This window comes from Scyliorhinus canicula, chromosome 1 (assembly GCF_902713615.1).
Source record: "Scyliorhinus canicula chromosome 1, sScyCan1.1, whole genome shotgun sequence".
NCBI classification, from domain to species: Eukaryota; Metazoa; Chordata; class Chondrichthyes; order Carcharhiniformes; family Scyliorhinidae; genus Scyliorhinus; species Scyliorhinus canicula.
Genome location: NC_052146.1, coordinates 229668353 through 229692031, shown reverse-complemented (window position 1 = coordinate 229692031; position 23679 = coordinate 229668353). Strand labels below are relative to the sequence as shown.

The window sequence follows — 23679 nt, the reverse complement described above, 5'->3', positions numbered from 1 at the left end:
GTTTTCATGCACCTGAGGAGCTTCAAGGCAGACGTAGCCTTTTTACAAGAAATACACTTGAACATCGGGTATCGGACAAGGCTAAGGAAAAGGTGGATAGGGCAAGTTTTCCATTCGGGATTAGACATGCAGGGGGGTGCCGGTGCTGGTAAACAAACGGGCTGCCGTTTGAGGTGTGGAATATGGTAGCAGATTTGAGGGGAAGGTTTGTGATGGTGTGTGGGAAGCTGGAGGGAATTCCGGTAGTTTTGGTCAATGTTTATGCCACAGATTGAACAATGTGGAGCTTATGAGGTAGATGGTGGGAAAGATCCCAGACCAGGACTCTCACCAGTTGATTATGGGGGGGGGGATCTTTAACACAGCCATTGACCCAGGTTTGGACCAGTCAAGCCTGAGATTGGGGAGGGTGTCGGTGGTGGCGCAGGATCTGAAAGGGTTCATGGAGCACTTGATTGGTGGGGGGGGGGGGGGGGGGGGGGCTCTGATTGTTTTTTTTTGTGGTGGGTAAGATGTTATTGGCTGGGGTGGCCGACTCGTGGATTCAGACCACCCGCCGCATTGGGTGGACTTGCAAGTGGACTGGTGGGAGGGGAGGGAGGGGGCCGAGGGAGGGGGGCAGCACCCATAGTGGAGGCTGGATGTAGGCTCGTTAGCGGATGATTAGGTGTGTGAGTGGGTGAGGGCCACCATCTGGCGGTTTGTTGAACTAAATGGTACAGGTGAGGTGTGGGACGCACTCGAGGCAATGGTTAGGGGGTAGTTCATTTCGATCCAGGCACATAGGGAGAAGGAGGAGCAGAGATGGCAAGGTTGGTGGATGAGATCCTGCGGGTGGGCAGGAGGTATTCGGAGGCCCCAGAGGCAGGATTGTTGAAGGAGAGGCAGAAGCTCCAGATGGAGTTCGGCTGGCAGTAGGGCAGTTGCGGAGGGCCAGAGGGGCAGTGTATGGGGTGAAGTTTAGTAGGATGCTGGCCCACCAACTCGGGAAACAAGGGAGATTGGAAGGGTGAAGGACGAGAGGGGAAGAGTGGTACTAGACCCGGTGGGGGTTAATGCAGTATGTAAGGAGTTTTACAGGAGGCTTTATGAATTGGCGCTCCCGACCAGGAGGGCGGGAATGCAGCAAATCCTGGACAAGTTGGAATTCCCCAAGGTAGAGGAGGACCTGGTGGAGGGGGTTGGGAGCACCCATTGGACTGGTGGAGGTGATGGAGGGTATGGCGGCGATGCAGGGAGGGAATGACCCAGATGGCTTCCCGGTAGAATTTTATGAAAAATTTTGGGAGACCTGGGGCGCCTGCTGGTAAGGACATTTAATGTGTGGGTCCTACTGCCCGATATCACTGCTGAATGTGGACGTCAAGTTGTTGGCAAAGATCTTAGCCTCGCGAATTGAGCACTGTGAGCCGGGGATGACGGGGGAAGACCAGACAGGGTTGTAAAGGGGAGACATCTATTGGCTAACATTGGGCATTTGTTGAACATTATAATGATGCCTTCGGAGGGATGAAATGTGGAAGTGGCGGTCGTTATTAAAGCGGAGAAGGCCTTTGATCAGGTAGAATGGGAATACTTGTCGGAGCCACTGGTGCAGTTCCAGCAGGGGTTTGCGGATTGGATCTGGTTGTTGTATCGGGCACCGGCAGCAAGTGTAAAGACAAACCGGGTGTGTTTGAGGTATTTTAGGCTGCATCGTGGGGTGAGGCAGGGATACCCACTCTCCCTGTTGCTCTTTGCCTTGGTTATGGAGCCACTGGCAATGCCATTTAGATCATCAAGGGGTTGGAAAGGGAGGTGGGGTGGGGGGTTGAGCACAGGACCTCGTTATATGCAAACAATTTGCTGCTTTACATGTTGGATGGAGGAGCAGTTGGATTGAGCCCAGGCCTGCCGCTGCATCATTTGGCTCTCCCAGCCCTGCGGCTCCCCAATGTCTACAGCATTGTGGCGATGCTCCTCTGTGACTGGGACATACTCTAGAGCACCTTGGCAATGCCCACCTCTGACTGGGACACGTCCCCCAGCGACCAGGACGTGGTCTTCGGCGCCTCGGCTATGCCCACCTGAGCCTGGGACATGCATTTCAGTGCCTCATCGTTATTCACCTGGTACTGGGTGATGTCCCCCAGGAACTGGGGCGAGGCGCTCAGCCATGGCAGTCACCAACTGAGCCACGCCTCGACACCTCCACTCATGCTGCTGATGTCATGCACCAGGCTTCCAACTGTTGTCACCACCCTACTGGTGTTGGTCTTGGTGCCACGCTTTGCTGGCGCTATCTCCTGTGCCCATAGCCTCTGGGACTCCTCCAAACGGCTATGGACTTCCTAGAGTGTCACTAACATCCACCTCTGAAACTCATGGCCGCACCTTATCGTCTGCCTCAGCTCCGGGTAAACCTGTTCCAAAGGCTCAGCATCTGGCTGGGACATGGCTGGATCCTGCGATCCAGCAGACCACTGACTGCTGTCTCGCCTGAGGGTTCCTGCATCCACCTGATGTGCATCAGCAGCTGTCTGATGCTCACCAGAATGTGCTCCAGATGCCTGACCACTACTATTGACCACTGAGGTTTGTGTCTGCGCTGATGGATGGTGGGGATGACAGCTGTGCCACGATAATGGTGGCAGCCTTGGAACTCGCCTCCGAGGTGTTCTCTTGAGAGGCAGGGGGAGGCCACCCCTGATGGGCCAGCAATGTTGGCTGCAGGTCCTGCAGGAGAATGGTCACATGGTCAGTGGGATGGATGGGTCAGTGCATGGCATTAAAAACTCGCGTTTGACAGATCATCTGGGTGGGGGCTGGTAGATCCTCACCTCTGCCCCGTGTGCTGACTTCTACGGTGGTCACTGCTCTTTCCTCGGCCACTCCCATGATCTCCAGGGTCCGATCCCCATAGGGGTGAGGACTCTGATGTCCGGCACCCTACGGCCCGCTGGGCCCCCTCCAGTCAGTTGTGGACCAACTTCTGCGGGGACACGGGACATCTTTTAGCCACAGGTGTGATTCATTGCAGAGGGGGATGGTCTCGGGGATTGGAGGAAGAGGCTTGGGGAGATGTGACGTTTGGAGGGAGTGTGGAATGTATGGGGGGTGGGGGGTGGTTCTAGTGCAAACTCACCTCAGTGGCCCAGTGGAAGTCGTTGACCTTATTGCGGAACTGGGTGCCTGTCCTCCTCCCTGGGCTGACTGCCACTTCCTCCCAGGCAGCACTGGCTTTCCTGTGGGTGACCCTCTGAGACCCTCCAGGGAAAAGGGCACCTGTCTGGCCTCTTCCACTTCCAGTAGTCTGCCCAGGTCGGCATTGCCGAAATGTGGGGCTGGTCATCTTGGTGGCATGACTGCTAGCTGAGTAGGATTGGGCTGTGCAGGATCGGTTTAAATGCTGCTCTCCCTTGTTAGCAGAGGGCTGGCGAGTGCGGTCCCGGTGAATCAGCTTGCAGGACCATTATTTGCGGTGTGAAGCCCATGGGGTCTCGCTAAGTGGATCAGTTAACGTTTTCTTACGGTTACGGCCTCTGGGCCTACCGCCCAGAAGCTCGCGACAGTTCTCGCTCGCTACCATACTTGGAAACCTTTCCATTAAATTGCACCCATAATATCCTGAGGGGTCTTGTACAGGGTGGATGTGGAAAGGATGTTTCCTCTTGTGGCAAAATCTAGAACGAGGGGGGTCACTATTTAAAATTAAAGGGCCGCCCATTTAAACCAGATGAGAATTTTCTTCTCTGCGGGTCATGAGTCTGGAACACACTTCCTCAAAATGCCGTGGAATCAGAGCCTTTGAATATTTTTAAAGTTGAGGTAAGGGGATGAAAAATTATTTTGCATTAGCGAGGGGAATGCTTGAATTGTTTAAAAGCAAAGTGATGTATTAAAGTACTTGAGAAGAGTTGGGAGTAGGAATTATTTGAAACCGGTGTTTTAAAACTAGGAAGGGATGGGACAGAGTAGTTGACCTGTTTCTCATAGTTGAGGGCTCTATAATGAGGGGATATAGAGAGCAAGAGAAACGTTTAAAAAAAAAAATCATTTTTATTGAAATTTTTGAAAAATGTATAACAACATAACAATAATAAACACCCCCCCCCCCCCCCAAACCCGTAACAACGCATATAACGACCGCCCACCCCCCCCCATACCCGATGAACAACAAAATAAATTAAATTAACATAAACAATACCCCCCCGGGTTGCTGCTGCTGCTGACCTAGTTCCTATCGGTGTGCCAGAAAGTCGAGGAAAGGCTGCCACCGCCTAAAGAACCCGTGTACTGACCCCCTCAGGGTGAATTTGACCTTCTCCAGCTTAATGAATCCCGCCATGCCATTGATCCAGGTCTCCACGCTTGGGGGTCTCGCATCTTTCCAATGCAACAAGATCCTCCACCGGGCTACTAGGGACGTAAAGGCCAAAACACCGGCCTCTTTCGCCTCCTGCACTCCCGGCTCTACCCCCAACCCAAATATCGCGAGTCCCCAGCCTGGCTTGACCCTGGACCCTACCACCCTCGACACCATCGTCGCCACCCCCTGCCAGAATTCCCCCAGTGCCGGACATGCCCAAAACATATGGGCATGGTTCGCTGGGCTCCCCGAACACCTAATGCATCTGTCCTCACCCCCAAAAAACCTGCTCATCTTCGTCCCGGACATGTGAGCCCTGTGCAGTACCTTGAACTGGATGAGGCTAAGCCTCGCACATAAAGAGGAGGAGTTCACCCTCTCCAGGGCGTTTGCCCATGTCCCCTCCTCAATCTGCTCCCCCAGCTCCACTTCCCACTTAGCCTTCAGCTCCTCTACCAACGCCTCCTCCACCTCCTGCATCACCTGGTAGATGTCAGACACCTTCCCATCCCCGACCCACACCACCGAAAGTACCCTATCCCTTACCCCCCGCGGGGGCAGCAAAGGGAACAACTCCACCTGCCGCCTAGCAAACGCCTTGACCTGAAGGTGCCTGAACATATTCCCCAGGGGAGCTCAAATTTCTCCTCCAGCTCACCCAGGCTCGCAAACCTCCCGTCAATGAACAGGTCTCCCAACTTCCTTATGCTCACCCTGTGCCACCCCAGGAACCCGCCTTCAATGTTCCCTGGGACAAACCGGTGGTTGCCCCGCAGCGAGGCCTCCACCGAGCCCCCCACGTCCCTCCTGTGTCGCCTCCACTGCCCCCAAATCTTGAGGGTAGCCGCCACCACCGGGCTCGTGGTGTACCTCGTTGGAGGGAGCGGCAACGGCGCTGTTACCAGTGCCTTCAGGCTCGTGCCTCCACAGGACTCCATCTCCATCCGTTTCCATGCTGTCCCCTCCCCATCCATTACCCACTTGCGTACCATCGAGACATTAGCCGCCCAATAGTACCCAGAGAGGTTGGGCAACGCCAGCCCTCCTCTATCCCTGCCCCGCTCCAAAAAGACCCTCCTCACCCTCGGAGTCCCGTGCGCCCGAACAAATCCCGTGATGCTGCTGTTCACCCTCCTAAAAAAGGCCCTCGGAATAAAAATGGGGAGGCACTGAAACAAAAACCTCGGGAGCACCATCATTTTAACGGACTGTACTCTACCCGCCAACGACAGTGGCAGCATGTCCCACCTTTTAAACTCCCCCAACTCCTAGCCACCTGAACCCCCAGGTACCTAAAACACCTCACTGCCCTTTTTAGTGGGAGCCTATCAATCCCCTCCTCCTGATCTCCCGGGTGTACAACAAACAGCTCGCTCTTGCCCAGGTTCAACTTGTAGCCCGAGAAACTCCCAAACTCAGCAAGAATCTCCATCACCTCTGGCATTCCCCCCACAGGGTCTGCTACATACAGCACCAAGTCATCTGCATAAAGTGGCACTCGGTGCTCCTCCCCACCCCGCACCAGACCCCTCCACCTCCCCGACTCCCTTAGCACCATGGCCAGAGGCTGAATTGCCAACGCAAAAAGCAAGGGGGACAGGGGGCACCCGTGCCTCGTCCCACGGTAGAGCCTGAAGTACTCGGACCTCCTCCCATTTGTCGCTAAACTCGCCATCGGGGCCTCTTTCAGCAACCTCACCCATTTAATAAACCCCTCCCCAAACCCGAGCCCCTCTAACACCTCCCACAAGTACCCCACTCAACCCTATCGAAGGCCTTCTCCGCATCTAATGCCACCACAATCTCCGCCTCCTTCTGCCGCCGGCATCATTATCACATTTAGCAGCCTTCGCATGTTAGTGTTCAGTTATCTCCCCTTCACAAGAGAAACGTTTTTTTAACCAAAGTTTTGTGATACTGTAGAAAACTTAAGTTTGTGATTTGAAGCAAAGACTGTCAGCTTTTAAAAAGGTTAGGTGATTGAAGTAAATGGGGATAAAGAGAAAATGAAAAAAGGTAATCAGATAGGATTGGAATTATTGCTTATGTGAAGGATAAATGCAAGCAAAGACTGGTTGGACAAATGGTCCGTTTCTTGTTGTAATTTTACTTCTCTTAAAATTCAAAGATATTGAATATTTTCTATGAAAAAAGGATTTGACATGCAATTGGAAGGGGCTTAAATGTTACAGTTTATTATTAAAGTCAAGCTTTAAATTATTTGCAGTGTGCCAAGAGATTTGACGAGATGAGAAACAATGGAACCATGCCCCATGTTTGTGATGAAAACAGGTGTGAAGGGAGTCCATCTAAATCATTAGCCACATATATTAAATCAACGTTACTCGACCATGAAGAAGATGAAAAATCTAGGTTATCTGTGGTGCAGAATAGCATTTCCATATCAGGTCAGTTCTGTCTGCTCAGTGTTTAAATCTTTAAACATGATACATGTTTTCTTTTCATTGAATGCTTTTTCAAAGTTGTAGTAGATAATAGGAAGCTCATATATTCAACCAGTATTGCTGAAAAAATACATTTTGTTGAAGTTTTTATCTTGCACTCATCAGAACAATTGCAAGAATGCCAATGTAAGGGGAAACAACTTTATACTGTAGGAGAAGAGGGTGCTGATTGGTTAGCAAGTAGAGTCTTATTGCTTCCAATACACACACCTGCACCACAAAATGAACGCGACCGACAATCTTAAATTGTTTGTCAGCATAATTTTGAGCACCTGAGAATTATTTAGCAAATGTTGTCCAATCATAGAATAACATCTAATTGTGGACACTGTGCTTTGAGTTTTGCGAGCAGCAGCTGGTTGAGTACGGTCTGCACTTTGCTAGCTGCAAAAAGTGGAAGTGACGTGCTGGTTGTACGATTTGGGTTTACGTACCTATCATCATACAGATACTGAAATTCGTATCCCACGTTATTCATTTGTATGGCAGGCAGAATGTCTTTTTGGATTGACGGCGCATCCTGTTTGTGGCGAACACCACTCGTGTTGCTACTGCAAAGTAGTAGCCTTAAATAGCAGCATAGTAGCAAGCTTTGACAATGTCTTTTTTCAGCAATACTCAGGTTCCAACTACTTAGATTATTATTTTGGAAATATGAGCTGTAAATTTACTTCTTTGAGCTACTTTGCTGAAAATTGCCTGTATAACATTTACTTACCTGTATAGTTGTACATGGCTTGTTGAGTAATGCTCAACATGTTGTTTAGAATCATAGAATCCCTACAGTACAGAAAGAGGCCATTCAGACCATCGAGTCTGCACCGATCCTTTGATAGAACACCCCTCTCCTATAACCTTGTCCCATGTCCAATCCACCTAACCTGCACATTTTTGGACTGTGGGAGGAAACCAGAGCACCCGGAGGAAACCCACGCAGACACGGGGAGAAAGTGCAAACTCCACACAGACAGTCACCCAAGGTGGGAATTGAACCCGGGTCCCTGGTGCTGTGAAGCAGCAGTGCTAACCACTGCGCCACCATATTGTTGTTTGAAGTCATATAAAATCACAATACTAAGGGAGTCTATTCGGCCCATCAGGTCTCTTTCGACTCTTTGAAAGAGCTATCCAATTAGTTCCACTTCCCTGCCCTTGCCCTGCAAATGTTTCTTGTTCAGGTATATATCTAATTCCTTTCTGGATCGGCTTCAGTACCCTTTCTGGCAGTGCAATCCAAATTCTAATAATCAATGGCATTAAAAAAACTCTTGTTTCTCCCTCTGATTTTTTTTTGCCAATTTTGTTAAATTTGTGGTTTCTGCTTGCCACTGGTCCTGCCCTCCAATTTCTCCTCATTTACTCTATCAAAACCCCACATAATTTTAAATACATCTATTAAATCTCCCCTTAACCTTCTCTGCTCTAACATGCATATGTTTGATGCTGATATTACTCACTAATAACTACTCTAATAACAGTTAATGCATCAGTTTTGAAGACTTGTAACTCTTCCAGTGCTACGTTCAGGATAACATGACAGTGCTCAGACAACTGAATGAAACCTAAACTAGGAGCATTTAAACTTCCTTATTTAAAGGATTTTGTGCAAGAGCTGTCACCTCTTGTGTCCTATCTACTGAAAGACAATATCAGCTACCAAAAAGAAAAAGTGTCGTTGTCCAATAGACACTTATTATCATACAGCAACAGAAATAATGTGCTAAAATGTTAACAAATACAGAAATATAACAATCAAACACATAGAGAAGAGATATTTGGAGGCTGTCTTTATTATGCTAAATTACCCTTCAATGTAACCACTCAGAGCCACTGAGATTCTCAATTTTGCTCTGTTGGTTCAGATGCGGTAGAGCAAAACCTCATCTGCCTTTGTACAAACACTGAGCTTCTTCTGTTTTTTGGAAATATAAGCATTGACATGGCCAGAGAAACTGCATATGTTTAAAACGTTGCTGCACACACAGAAGAACTGAGCTCTGGGCTCATCCCAGAATTTTGTGATGTGTAGTCTCTTCTGAATGGAGAAAGCAGGCCTCATGAGGAAGGTAGTCCCCTCCAGCATGTATTGCATTTTCCAATTAAAGATTTGAGGTCTTGAGGACTTCAACAGGACTAATGTCACCTCAGATGGCAAGTGATCTACTAAGGCCATGTCTGGTCAAATGGGTGTCATTTCACAGGAACTACACCAGGTACATGACTTTAATTTGAACAAGGGAAGGCAGACAGAATATTCCCCTTTACCCTCCGTACAATTTCAAGGACTGTTGTAAATTAGGTGGAAATCCTGAAATAAACAGGTCCATCCTAATATACTACTGTTATGTTTTAGTGAGTTGTAGTGCAGAAGGAACGGGGGCGGGGAGACATCTTTATTTCCACTCGCCCAAAATACAACATTTTGGACATTTTATTTCAATCTGCTCTCTTCCATCTTAGACCCACTTGTCCTTTATTTTATGTAGTTAAAGTTGAATTGTTAGTGTTTAGTACAGTCATTGATGAGATTGAAGGACATTCAGATGGCTTGTGTTACGTTTTATGTCTCAAACTTTATTTTAGTTCATGAAAGAAAAACTGATTGAACCATTTATATGACGTTGATTAAAGCAATGTAGTTTGGTTTACAATGATTGTGTAATGTGCAGCTTTAATACTCTTAAATATTCAGGACGGTCTGGAGTATCTTCAGGAAGAAATTGCACTCTAAAAGAAAATGGTTCCACTGAGAAAGATGAAGACAAACTGGATGAAAGCCAAGGGTGGGTAACCATAAACTGCATGTATGTCTGTAAAGGGATATAATCAGACCTTTGGATCCTCACTGTCTTCAGGTGATGTCCCGGAGGACTGGAGAATAGCCAATGTTGTTCCTTTATTTAAGAAGGGTGGCAAGGATAGTCCAGGGAATTACAGCAGGTGAGCTTTACGTCAGTGGTAGAGAAATTACTGGAGAGAATTCTTCGAGACAGGATCTACTCCCATTTGGAAGCAAGTGGACATATTAGCGAGAGGCAGCACGATTTTGTGAAGGGGAGGTTGTGTCTCACTAACTTGATAGAGTTTTTCGAGGCCAAAAAGATGGTTGATGCTGGCAGGGCAGTGGATGTTGTCTATATGGATTTCAGTAAGGCCTTTGACAAGGTCCCTCATGGCAGACAGGAGCAAAAGGTGAAGTCACACGGGATCAGAGGTGAGCTGGCATGATGGATAAAGAACATGGATACAGAACTGGCTAGGTCATAGAAGGCAGAGAGTAGCAATGGAAGGGTGCTTTTCTGATTGGAGGGCTGTGACTAGTGGTGTTCCGCACGGATCAGTGCTGGGACCTTTGCTGTTCGTAGTATATATAAATGATTTGGCGGAAAATATAACTGGTCTGATTAGTAAGTTTGCAGACGACACAAAGGTTGGTGGAATTGCAGATAGCGATGAGGACTGTCAGAGGATACAGCAGGATTTGGATAGTTTGTAGACTTGGGCGGAGAGATGGCAGATGGAGTTTAATCCGGACAAATGTGAGGTAATGCCTTTTGAAAGTCTAATACTGGTAGGGAATATACAGTGAATGGTAGAACCCTCAAGAGTATTGACAGTCAAAGGGGGCAGCATGGTAGCATGGTGGTTAGCATCAATGCTTCACAGCTCCAGGGTCCCAGGTTCGATTCCCGGCTGGGTCACTGTCTGTGTGGAGTCTGCACGTCCTCCCTGTGTGTGCGTGGGTTTCCTCCGGGTGCTCCGGTTTCCTCCCACAGTCCAAAGATGTGCGGGTTAGGTGGATTGGCCATGCTAAATTGCCCGTAGTGTCCTAATAGTAAGGTTAAGGGGAGGGGGGGGGGGGGAGTTGTTGGGTTACGGGTATAGGGTGGATATGTGGCTTTGAGTAGGGTGATCATTGCTCGGCACAACATCGAGGGCCGAAGGGCCTGTTCTGTGCTGTACTGTTCTATGTTCTATCGAGGTGTACAGGTCCACAGGTCACTGAAAGGGGCAACACAGGTGGAGAAGGTAGTCAAGAAGGCATACGGCATGCTTGCCTTCATTGGCTGGGGCATTGAGTATAAGAATTGGCAAGTCATGTTGCAGCTGTATAGAACCTTAGGCCACAATTGGCGTATAGTGTTCAATTCTGATCGCCACACTACCAGAAGAATGTGGAGGCTTTAGAGAGGGTGCAGAAGAGATTTCCCAGGATGTTGCCTGGTATAGAGGGCATTGGCTATGAGGAGCGGTTGAATAAACTCTGTTTGTTCTCACTGGAATGACTGAGGTTGACGGGTGACCTCGTAGAGGTCTACAAAATTACGAGGGGCATAGACAGAGTGGATAGTCAGAATCTTTTTCCCCATGGTAGAGCGGTCAATTACTAGGGGGCATAGGTTTAAGGTGCGAGGGGCAAGATTTAGAGGAGATATACGAGGCATGTTTTTTTTTATACAGAGGGTAGTGTGTGCCTGGAACTCACTGCCGGAGGAGGTGGTGGAAGCAGGGACAATAGTGACATTTAAGGGTCATCTTGACAAATACATGAATAGGATGGGAATAGAGGGATACAGACCCAGGAAGTGTAGAAGATTTTAGTTTAGACGGGCAGCATGGTCGGCACAGGCTTGGTGGGCCGAAGCGCCTGTTCCTGTGTTGTACATTTCTTTGTTCTTCTTTTGTCATTATGTTTATACTCGTTTTAAAAAGTTCTTAACTGGAAAATGCAAAATCATATTTTTGAACTGAGTTTTAGGTTTGGATGGGCCAGATCGAGGTTGGGGTAGGTAAACAAATATGTAATAATAATAATCTTTATTGTCACAAGTAGGCTTACATCAACACTGCAGTGAAGTTTTAGTGAAAAGCCCCGAGTCGGCTCGTTCCGGCGCCTGGTTGGGTACAGGGGGTGAATTCCGAATGTCCAAATGACCTAACAGCACGTCTTTCGGGACTTGTGGGAGGGAACCGGAGCACCCGGAGGAAACCCACGCAGACACAGAGAGAACGTGCAGACTCCACACAGACAGTGACCCAAGCCGGGAATTGAACCTGGGACCCTGGAACTGTGAAGCAACAGTGCTACCCACTGTGCTACCTAGTTGCCCCTTAAGAACATGTAGAAGTGTTACAATGGTTAGAAAAACAAGTATTTGCCTTCTGACAACATTTTGAAATGATTAAAGTGGAGACATTGAGTAATTTAAATTTATTCGTAGAATTACATTGGCCAACATGTATGTGGTTAGTGAATTTGGTGTAGCAATATCCAATGATATTTTACAGGAAAAATGGAAAAAGTAGAGAAATTAGTAGAGGTAATTGAGGTGCAGTAGAAAGTCTTGTGAGAAATGACGCACGGTAAAGCTGTCCATGTAGAGAATGGCAGTGTGTAAAAGCATGGTGGCTCAAGGATGTGACAGCAGTTGTGAAGTTGGGCACATTTTCTCCCAGAGTCTGACGTTGACATTGGGTTACTCAAAGTTCCAGAGGCACAGTGGAGCAATAGCATAGAGGGAGTTTGCAAATCAGATATTGAAGTTGCTATGCTGGGAGACATGGAGCCAATAATGCAAGGTGAGAATAGGAGTGAGTTTTGTGCGTCGGATAGTTTACAGATTCTGGAGTACTGTTTTAGTTTTGAGTTTGCATAGCATAGTCGAGGAGGCTGGCAAGGATAATGTTGAACAAATAATATCCATGGGTGATGTTTGTGTTCAGAGTACAAAAAGTCTCAGCCCATGGGGCTGTTTAGCACACTGGGCTAAATCGCTGGCTTTGAAAGTAGACCAAGCAGGCCAGCAGCACGGTTCAATTCCTGTAACAGCCTCCCCGAACAGGCGCCGGAATGTGGCGACTAGGGGCTTTTCACAGTAACTTCATTGAAGTCTACTCGTGACAATAAGCGATTTTCATTTCATTTCATTTTTCATATATGATTCAAATGAAGAGACCTGTTTGTTCACTTGGGTGCTAGCTATGATGTTTTGCAATAAAGGGAAATCTTGTGCTGAATGCTTTTTACCTGTGCAGCTGGTGCTCCTTTCCACAATGGTAGTAAAGTAATTGCTGTTTCCAAATATAATTTTTTTGATGTATTTAATACATATATGCAATGCATATTTTGGTGTAAAAGAAAAAGTAGCAAGAAAACTTCATGCTATGGTTATCTTATTGCTTATGGGACAGGGCTTTCCTGTTCCAGGAATTGTCTGCAGATTACCCTGCAGCAAACTGTATAGATATGATGGCCTATTTTGAAGATGGTGAAGATCTGTCTCTGACTTGTCTAAGAGTTGTGTAGTGATTTATAAATGTGGGTTTGAGACAATGAGTGGTGCAGACAAAATATCCCTGAACACAGTGCTTGACTTGGAACCCATAAAGAATATTCAATGGTACCACTTTATAATTTGAAAGACGGCTGCAACTAGGAATGAAGGAAAATATGTTAAAATCCCCAGAAAATGCCTAAATGGTGGACTACCTAACTAAGACCTCATCTTGGACCCTGAACTTTGATGGAAATGTAGAGAGGGAACCTGAGTTTAGCAGAACTGAGGAGAAAGGTCGTTAACTGCTCGCCTGGTGACTGTTTACAGTGAGAGTCTGGGGATGGGAGTGGGAACATTTAGGCCTGACTGCATTGGATGAATGGGGACGATAAGTTATGTTTAAAAATGATTTAAGATGCTATATTTTTTACATGTCAGTGTTTTTCATAAACATGATTTTGCCGTGTTTTTTTAAAAAGGTGAAAACTCAACATATATTTCAGTGAATCGGTGGGAACTGCAGCATCTAAAGCTATGCAAAAAGTGCCATCCAAATGAGAAAGTGTTATACCAAAGAGACATATAGTGTGGATTACCTGTGATAGCTTGATAATGTACTAGTTTAATCAGAACTTTACTTAGATGAGTGTCCATGCCGTTTGCTTTTGTTTAGGTGAGTATCATGGAGCCTTGGGGGCGATGCCTAAAATTTAAACCTAAATTTCTATTTGTTTGCATATACTTTTAGCTGTGTATACAAGCTAAAATATAAGAATATAATATACCAACGAGGCACGAAGGGTAAGCACAGTGATTTCCAAAGCTAAAATCCATGGTACTGAAACAGGACAATCTAGCTAATTAAAAAAAAAGACACAAATACAACTGATCATCTTGGTCTTGATTCGACAGAATGCCAGAGGTACGAGCTTAACATACACTATTCGCGCTGTAGTCTGCACCCCCCCCCCCATTTGTCCCCCCCCATTATGGTTATACAAAAACACTACCCAACTATCCATTGATGTAAGTAAATAAGCCTGCACAGGTGAGTGCGAAAGTGGCAGACCTGGAACTGATGTTGCAGGCTGATAAAATTGTCATAGCAGATAAGATTGTAGCCTCCTCAACGGCTCAGCTTTAATAGATACGCCAATGCAAATCTTGATTCTTAAGCATATTTTCATTATTATTGTAAGCAATTAAAAATGCCTTGTCTTTGTTATACCCATTGTTTCAAGATGTTTTTATTTTCATAAAAGGCCCAACATGGTAATCCATGTTTGTGATGAAGCCAAAAACCTGAAGCGTGATTTTGTTTGTCCTCGGAATCTGCTAGTCAGTGAAATGAAGTACTTTGCTGAGTATCTGTCTGTTGATGCACAACGCTGGCAGGAAGTAGACATATCGGTGCACTGTGATGTCCATATCTTTGCCTGGTTGATGAGCTATGTGAAGAGGAAACTAAAACATCAAGGACAAACTGAACATCCAGAACTAGGTATGTTTGAGGGTTGCATTTAATTTGCAGATATTTGTATTGTACAGCAAAAAAATTTAGACATAAATTGTTAAAAAAAACGACATTTTTGTTTGTAACAACATATTTATACATTTTGTTTAATTTTTCTTATAGTGTCATGACTTTATGTTACCCCTGCCCCCCAGTTTCAAATCTTTTTTCAAAAAGTTAAGACATTCGTGCTAATAAATAGCACTGGTGTTTAGATACTTTTACATCCATAACTGCACCTTTTTTGCTATTGTCATGTTCTTACATTGAGACACTTAAAAAAAAATAAGTGCCATTATCTTGTGCACTAATTGGGATTATCGCTTATTTGATTTATGATCTATAATTGTGCTTTTATCTAATCGTCTTGCCGATTCATTTGTTTTTGCTTGCTGTCATGTTGTCGTATGCATGTTCAGAATAAACATAACTACCTTTTCAGCTGGATTTAACTACCTTCAGTTTCGTTTACTATTATTTATCAAAAGAAAAGTGACAACAGCAAAGGGAAACTGGAAAGGTTATAATATAATTTAATAATACATTTGCTGCCTATATATAAGCTTGCTTTTTAAAAATATGAATGGGACATTAGTCATAACTTGGCTTCCAGATATTAGACGGCCGCTTTGATGACAAAAGCGTGGTCCTGAGTAACATGATGTCAAGGTGTGGTTTTATAGTACTGCTCCCTTATAGTGCCACTCTCAGCATTGGCACTTGAGGGAATCACTAAATGGCACTACCATCCTTTAGAGACTATATTTGTCTTCAAATCACTAATTCAAATTGGCACAGTTTGCATGTCCAGCATCATAATGAGGCATTTATATTTGATGTAGAAGAACTTAAAGGCAGGTGATAGAATAGTGAAGAATCAAAATTTTGGGGAGGGGAACAATGTAACGTGGCATACAGGTTCCACCCCATATAAAAAAGTATAGGAACATGTGAAGATGCAACTTGTGTATCAGACCTTACAATAATCACTGTTACATGCAAGATACATCCCCTGCCAATAGTTTTTAAATAGGATAGGCAATTATCAAATTAAAAACTAGAAAGGAACATTAGAATGAATATTTGTTCCGTCATACAATATTTTTTCCCTTGTCCTTTTTCATTTAGCAATCACCTTTTTGTGTTTAAATATTTTCAGTTTATAGTAGCCATTGTTTGTAGGTAGTCATGTTAAACTTTTTAACTAGCAAATTCTAGAAATTTCTTTCCATTCCGTTTGCAATTCCAGTATTTTGTTTCCACAGTTTTGGGCAGTATGTCAATTTGTAAATCTGCATTTTAAAATTCTATTCTCTCGTAGCCAACCAGTTGAGTGCAACTATTGAGTCTTTTCAAAGGAGCTGAAAAGACCGTTGCATGGTTATTTTGTGGCCCTGTCTACTCTGATGATTTGCACTATTTGATTCAAATTATTAAATCATTTAATTTCAGCAATAAATTAAGTAACACAACAAAATTAAAATTTATTTCTTTACAAGTCAAGGTACCGGATAAATCAAATTTAGCGCCATGAATTGCAGATGGATTGTAATTATATAATAGTGTATCTCAAATCTTTGAGCAAAATCATATATTGAAGAGAAACCCAATTATATCACATATTTTGCTCAAATTAAGAGAGTACATTCTTTATTAGAATTTATTACCTAATGAAAAAAATAAACTTACTCTGATATTTTGCTCAATAGAGAATGTCTGTTAGGTAAAGAAACATTAATTAAAAAATAATTATTCATATAGTGTTTTATTTGTTCAGAATTAATATAATTAAGAGAAAATTTGTAACACATTAAATGATAAATACCTTTCAAAGTCTGAGGCAGTTTTTAAACCTCTGCAAGCGATAGTCTGAGACTGATGTTTTGTCCTTCAAGCCAAAGATGATCATGTCCATCATCTGTGGTGTTTGGTAGGATTTCTGTGGTTATATAGATTGCTGCTGAGGCTGATTTGCACTCAGAATGTTCTGATACAAATGGGACAGGACCCTGTAGATGATTGAGCTTTGGACGAGCTGCTAGCATGGGATTTTCTCTCCTTGCATTTTCTCTCCACCTCTGATACGCACTTGCTTTTGAAGGAAGCCACACTTTTTGTAATTTGATGTTCCAGGTGCAGCGATCCTGGGCACACTGCTCCTATAACAAAACTCCAAAGCAAAGTCTTCAAAGTGTCCTTGTAAGTGCTTCCTCTGACTCCTATGAGACCAGAGATGCACTGTATAATACAATTACAATTTGGGCTGCAGGACTTGCCCAATTCAATTGTGACTGTCTCAATTTGATGTGGATGCTTGGTATACCAGCTTGGTTGAGCACCTCACAGTCTGGTATTTTGTCCTGACATCTGATCTTCAGAAGCTACTGAAGGCAGCTCATTGTAAGTGGTTAAACTTATAGACATGAGGCTGGGACACAGACCAAGTCTCATGTGTGCAACAGAGTGACAGCACAATTTCTCTATAGACTTTCAGTTTGGTCGGCAGACGTACTCTTCCTCATTCCCAAACTAATGTCCAAAGGCTACACTTGTTTTGACAGTTCTTGTATGTGTCTTGTTCAGAGTGTGCAGTAATATATGATGATTATGTTTTGGACACACTCTTTAATTTAAGGTGAAATTAAGAAATGAAAAGAGTCATGTGATCTACAAGTTCTGCCTGACAACAAGGCTGCATTGTTTGGTTCCCATATGTAACCGGGGGAGGGGGGGGCAGTTCTTCTGCTGTTGAAATGCCAGGTTTGATACACAGAAGTTCTTGTTATTGCAAACTTTCTGTCTCAAAGATTTTCAACTGCAACAGACAGAGAGATGTGATTTGCTGGGGAAAAGGTAGCTACCAGACAGAATACAGGAGTAAGCTGATTCACTGGTTGGAGAGGAGGAATCCACTGCGATATAAGGATTTTCCCTGGCGAGGTGGGAGAAGGAATCGGCAGAGAGTGAGCCTTACTGCTGAAAATTGATTTGGGAAATCTCAGTACTGAGGGACAGGACCTTTGGTCACAGGACATTATGACTCAATAAAATGGGATAACTGAACCCATTTGAAACTGGACGTGACTAGCTTAGAGTGTTAGTTACCTAACAAAGGAACGACCGGTGGTGGCATGTAGGTGGAAGTTGCACGTTGGGGGGCTCCTGCTTGAAGCTCTGGATTTTGGAGTTTAATGCCCGGTTCCAGGGGCAGTTTTTGAATAAGCTGGTGCAGGAAGACATGAGGAAGGTGAGGAATGTCGAAGAGTTTGAAAGGCAGTTCGCCAAACATATGGAGGTGATGCGTAAGGAGATGATGGCCGCGATGAAGGAGCTGGTGAAGGTGGCGATGGCCCCGGTAAAGGCAGTGGTGTTGAAAACATTGGCCGAGGTACGGGAGCAAGGAGAGAAGTTGAAGTGGGCGGTGGAAGCTCTACTGCAACATATTGGCCAGCTCACCTTGATGGGTGAGGAGCTGCTGAGGGTGGTGGAGGCCAGCAAAGGACTCCGAGCCAAGGTGGAGGACCTGGAGAATAGTTCTAGGTCAAAAGAGAAAATGCTGGAAAATCTCAACCGGTCTGGCAGCATCTGTGGGGAGAGAAAAGAGCTAACATTTCGAGTCCAGGTGACCCTTAAAGCGTCAGATTTCAGCATTCACTGTAATTTGCTTTTATCCAGTGAATAGGTCGAGGTAGCAGAATTTGATAATTGTGTGCTAGCCCGAGGTGGTGGAGGGCCTGAGACCGACTGAGTACTTGCGAAGATGTTTGGGGGGGGGGGGAAGAAAGGACCCTCCCAGTATGAACTGGCCATGGCTCATTGGTCGCTCAGGCCTAAACCAAAGGCTAATGAGTCGCCAAGGGCAGTCATAATTTGTTTCCACAAATTCCATGTCGAGAAGGTCCGAGTTGGCAGAGTAAGGCATGAGGTGAAGTGGGAAGGAGCTGGTATTCGTATACCAGGACAACTGTGGAGCTGGCAAGAAGGTGGACGACCTTCGGTTGGGTGAAGGCGGCACTCTACAGCAATGGTGTGAGGTTTGGCGTGGTCCACCCGGCGAAGTTGAGGGTGACCTATAATTCGAGGGACTTCTTCGAGACGGTGGAGGTGGCAGAGGTGTTTGTGAAGGCTAAAGGACTGGGATTAAAATGAGAGATGGGGCTGGGTTTGGCTTTGGATTGAAGGGAGGGGGTAAAATACTGTGCACAGCCTTAACGCTTGTTTCAGGCTGTGTATTTGTTTTATATTTCTGGATGGAACAGTTTGGGGGTTGGTTTGTGGTTTGGCTGAGGGGGAGAAGGCTAGTGTACCCTCTGCTACAGTGGGTTTGAGAAAATTGGGCTTTGGGGTTATGGTGGTTTTCTGGGGAGCAGTCTTTGCGCACTGGTAATGTTTGAATGTCTTTGTTTTCCAGGGATTGGGTCATGGGGGAGGGGATTGGAAGGAGGGGGGGCTTGTACAGGGGCCTCCACACTAACGAGCGAGAGTTGGCTAGTGAACAGGAGTGTGGTGGGGCTGCTGTTATTGAAACCTGGTCAAGCTGGTTTTGATGGGCCTGGGAGGTGCGAAACGTGGGGGAATGGGATTGATACTGGGTGAAGTGTTTTAAAAGAAAGTGGATAAGGGGATTCTGGGAGGTAGGGAGGGGTTCGACGGTAACAAAGGGATGGAGCGGGTCAGGCCCGATGGGCAGGACCTGGGGTTATGATAATGGCAGATAGGGCTAGTTGGGGGGGGGGGGGGGTGCAGGGGGTGCAGTGTTGAGAGCCCCCCCCCCCCCCCCCCCCCCCCCCCCCCCCCCCAACCCCCCGGTCAGAATAATATCCTGGAACGTGAAGGGGTTGGGGGACGGGGACGGTGAAGAGGTTGAGCATCTTTCCACAAAGAGCCTAAATGCTGATGTGGTGATATTGCAGGAGACCCACCTGAGGGTGAAAGATCAGGTGAGGGTTGGGTGAGTCAGGATTTCCATTCAGGATTTGATAGCAAGGCTTGGGGGGGGGGGGGGGGGGGGGGGGGAGTAGAGGAGGTTATTGGTGAGGGGACATCACTCAGAGAGGAGCTTAGCGGTATTGGTGAGGTTTCAGATGGGGAAGGTGGTGGTGGAGCAGGAGGACAGGTACTTGAGTGTGATGGAGGCGTAGGAGGGGAGGTTGGTGGCGCTGGCAAATATATTTTGGCTGGGGTCAAAAGGTCAGAGTATTCAGCGATCCTAATTTCGGACCATGCGCCACATTGAGTAGATGTGGTTCTAGAGAAGGGGATGGCTTAAAGGCTGGGGTGGAGAATGGATGTGGGAATGTTAGGGGGCTGAGGTTTTTACGAAAAGATTGGGAAGGTGATCGAGGAATATGTGGAGTTTAATTGCACGGGGGATGTTTCGCAGTTGGTCGTTTGGGGGGCTCTGAAGGCAGTGGTAACAGGGAGGTGATTTTGTTTAAGGCCAAGATGGACACGGAGGAGAGAGAGGAGCACCAAAAATTAATGGTGGAGGTGCTGGAGGTGGATAATAATCTTCATTGTCACAAGTAGGCTAACATTAACATTGCAATGAAGTTGCTGTGAAAAGCCCCTAGTTGCCACATTTCGGCGCCTGTTTGGAAACACATGGAGAATTCAGAATGTCCAAATTACCTAACAGCACGTCTTTCGGGACTTATGGGAGGAAACTGGAGCACCCGGAGGAAACCCACGCAGACTCGGGGAGAAAGTACAGACTCCACACAGACATTGACCCAAGCCGGGAATTCGAACCTGGAACCCTGGAGCTGTGAATCAGCAGAGCTACCCACTGTGCTACTGTGGGTAGGAGATACGTGGGAGACCCGGACCTGGCCGCCTTGGCCAGGAGGAAAACTTCAGGTGACGTTTGACCAGTTGTCCACAGGGAAAGCGGTGCACCAGTTGTGAGGGGAGAGGTCCATGAGCTTGGGGACAAGGAAGAGCAGGGCGTATGTTGGCTAGCCAGCTCCGGAGGGAGGCCGCAGCGGCGAGTGAGATAGTTCAGGTGTGGGGTAAGATGGGGAAGCTGGTGGTGGCCCCGGAGCAGATCAGCAAAGTATTTGAGAGTTCTATAAGACATTATGTAGGTTGGAGCCACCGGTAGAGGAGCGTTCTCACTAATAATATGAATTTGCGCTGTTTGGGTACGAGGCAGGGGTGTCCTATGTCCCCCCTGCTGTTTGTGCTGGCTGTAGAACCTTTAGCCATCACGCTAAGGAGCTTGGGGTTGTGGAAGGGGGTAGTGAGGGGGTGGTGGAGCATAGAGTATCCTTGTATGCTGATGATCTGTTATTATACATTTCAGAGCCATTCACGTCGGTGGGGAGTATAATCGGGCTGCTCTAAAGATTTGGGTCATTCTCGGGATAGGAACTGAACTTGGGTAAGAGGGAGTATTTCATGGTCTCCCAGCCCGGGGGTTGGGTGCTGCCATTTTGTCTGGCGGCAGCCTACTTTAGATACTTGAGGGTGCAGGTGGCGAGGTATAATTTTACTAGTTTGGTGGGGAAGGTGAAGGCTGATATGGCACGCTGGGACAGCCTCCCTTTGCCATGTGCGGGCAGTTAAAATGTTACCGCAATTTGTGTTCCTATTTCGGTGTCTGCCGGTCTTTCTACCGAAATCCTCCTTCAATGAGGTGGACAAATTGATCTCCTTGTTTATTTATGTGTGTGGAGGAGGAAGAATTAGGAGGGTGGTCTTGCAAGAGGGTGGCAGGCCAAGTTTTGGGGGGGGGGGGGGGGGGGGGGGGGGTGTAAGTCTCGGGCACCCAAACTTTCTGTAATATTATTGGGCGGCGAATGTGGGAAGATTCTCAAAGAGATCGGGTGACTATGGAGGGGATTAAAGCTAAGTGGGAAGAAGAGTTGAGGAGCGGGGTGGGGGTGGGTGGGGGGGGGGGGGGGAGGTGTGGAAGATGGAAGAGGGACTGTGATGTGAGGTGCTGCAAAGGGTGAATGCCTCAACCTCGAATGCGAGTTTGGGACTGATGCAGTTGAAGGTCACATATAGGGCGCACCTCACAAAGCCAAAGATGAACTGGCTGTTTGAGGGGGGTGAAGGATGTTTGTGAGCGATATGGGAGAGGCCCCACAAACCATGTTCACATGTTTTGGTCCTGCCTGAAGCTGGAAAGGAATTGGCGGGAGTTATTTGGCAACTATCTGGGGGCTTTGCATATGGATATGGAGCCCGGTCCCCGAGAAGCCATTTTCAGGGTGCCAAACCGACCTGAGTTGCAGGCAGATATGGGGGCAGACATTTTTAACCTTCACGACGCAGGCCCCGTTGGGGTGGAGGTCAGTCTCTCTGTCCTGTGCCTTTGCATGGGGAGGTGAGGACTTGCTGGAGTTCTTGACCCTGGAGAAGGTGAAGTTTGAGGGGGGCGAAGGAGAGGTTCTACAATTCTTGGGGTTTGTTTATTTTTGAAAATAAGTTATCTACTAAGTAATGTTTCATAAATGTTAATTTTAGTTGGTTTGTTGCAATAAACATTTTAAAGCTTGAAACTTAGTCATGCAATTAATTAAGTTGGTCAATGAGATATCAGATTTGTTTTAAAGGCATCACCGATATAGACAGTTTGTTTGCTGCCAAGATAAGTAAAGCCATCTGCTGCTGACAGGCTCTGATCTTGGACTGAAACTTTGGATTCAAGATGGACCTTTCCTGGAACAGGCTGATACATTACTTCAGTTTTCTTCATGCTGGGCATAAGGCTGACCCTTCCACATGCATTGGAGAACAAATCCATGCTATGTTACATGTCCACCTCTAGTCTGACAGCTAGTCCGACAGCTAGTGCACAATCATTGGTAAATATGAAATTGCGAAGTATGTCTTTGGAGTTCTTGATCCTTGCCTGAAGTTGTCTCAGACTGAACATTTTCCCTTGCATGCAATTTTTGATTTTGATGCCAGGATCGTAATGCTGGAAGGCATAAGAGAGTGTGGTGGAGATAATTATGCCCAAGAGGGTTACTGCTAGCATGCAGCTCTCATTAACTTCATTAGTGAGGGGAATGGGTCAGAAGACTCGCCATCATTCAGGACAGGCGTAAGTTTGCTGTTGTGCAACTGTCGAACCATTGTGATGAATTTCTCATGGCAACTGAATTTCTCCATTACTTTCCAAAAGCCCTCAGCTTGAGTGTGTCGAAGGCCTTGGCCAGGTTAACAAACTTATTGTAGAGGTCCATGTTCTGTTCTTGGCATTTCTTCTGGAGCTGTCCAAACTCTGAACATTATATCAGTGGTCCCTCCATCTTTTTTGAAAGTGCATTATTCCTCAGCAAGTTGAGATGTTGCACGAAGAGGTTCAATAGGAAGGTTTGCTAGTGATGGAGAGGAGTGAGATTTCTCTGTGATTGCCCCAATATTGGTGAGTTCCTTTCCATTTGTACCGGTGGAGAATGGAGGCATCTATGTTCTTTTGGGCTGGGTTCCTGCTTCCCACATTGATCAAGTTCATTGAGCTTCTTGACAACTGTCATTGATCTCTGGCCTTATAGAAATCAGCTGGAAAAGCATCCGCTATTGGAACTTTGCAGCTACTCAGCAGTTTGATAGATTCCATCCTATCTAATGGTGTGGGAGGATCATCAAGAGAATGGCAATCAGTGGCCATCTTAATTAATGGTTGAAAGTGGATTAAGGATACGATTAAAGTGCTCTGTCCATTATTTTAGAATTTGGGCTTTTCTGTGAGCATTGTTGACCAGTCAACACTGAGGATTAGTGATTAACCTGTAGACTGTAGCTCATAGATAGATTTCAGAGCATCATAGAATCTCTTTCAGACTTTAGGGTCAGCGTATGACTGAAATTCATTTGTTTTCTGACTTAACCAAGTTTCTTTCAAGCTTGAATTAAACTGTCCTTTGGATGTTTTGGTAGGCATTGTGCTTGGATAGTAATGACTTGTCATTGAGGTAAACCGTGCAAGGGTGATGTTTGTCCTCCAGTAGTTTCTTGATCTCCTCATTGTTTTTATCGAACAAATCTTGATGCTTGCAGGATGGCCAATGGCCTCTAGAGCCGTGGAGTACACTGTGTTCGTGTAGGTAGCCCGATCAT

The 23679-nt window shown here is 46.2% G+C and overlaps 1 protein-coding gene across 8 annotated transcripts in view; it reads left to right on the top strand.

Annotated features, from left to right (window-relative positions):
• kiaa1841 (KIAA1841 ortholog) overlaps nt 1–23679 on the top strand; it is a 224543-nt gene that overhangs the window by 12502 nt on the left and 188362 nt on the right. For 7 of the 8 annotated variants that reach the window (XM_038808965.1, XM_038808982.1, XM_038808974.1 and 4 more), the window contains 3 exons: nt 6576–6756; nt 9506–9596; nt 14354–14592. In XM_038808965.1, coding sequence (XP_038664893.1) covers nt 6576–6756; nt 9506–9596; nt 14354–14592 — 511 coding nt within the window. The remainder of the gene's footprint in view (nt 1–6575; nt 6757–9505; nt 9597–14353; nt 14593–23679) is intronic. The other variant, XM_038809026.1, reaches the window with a different exon arrangement.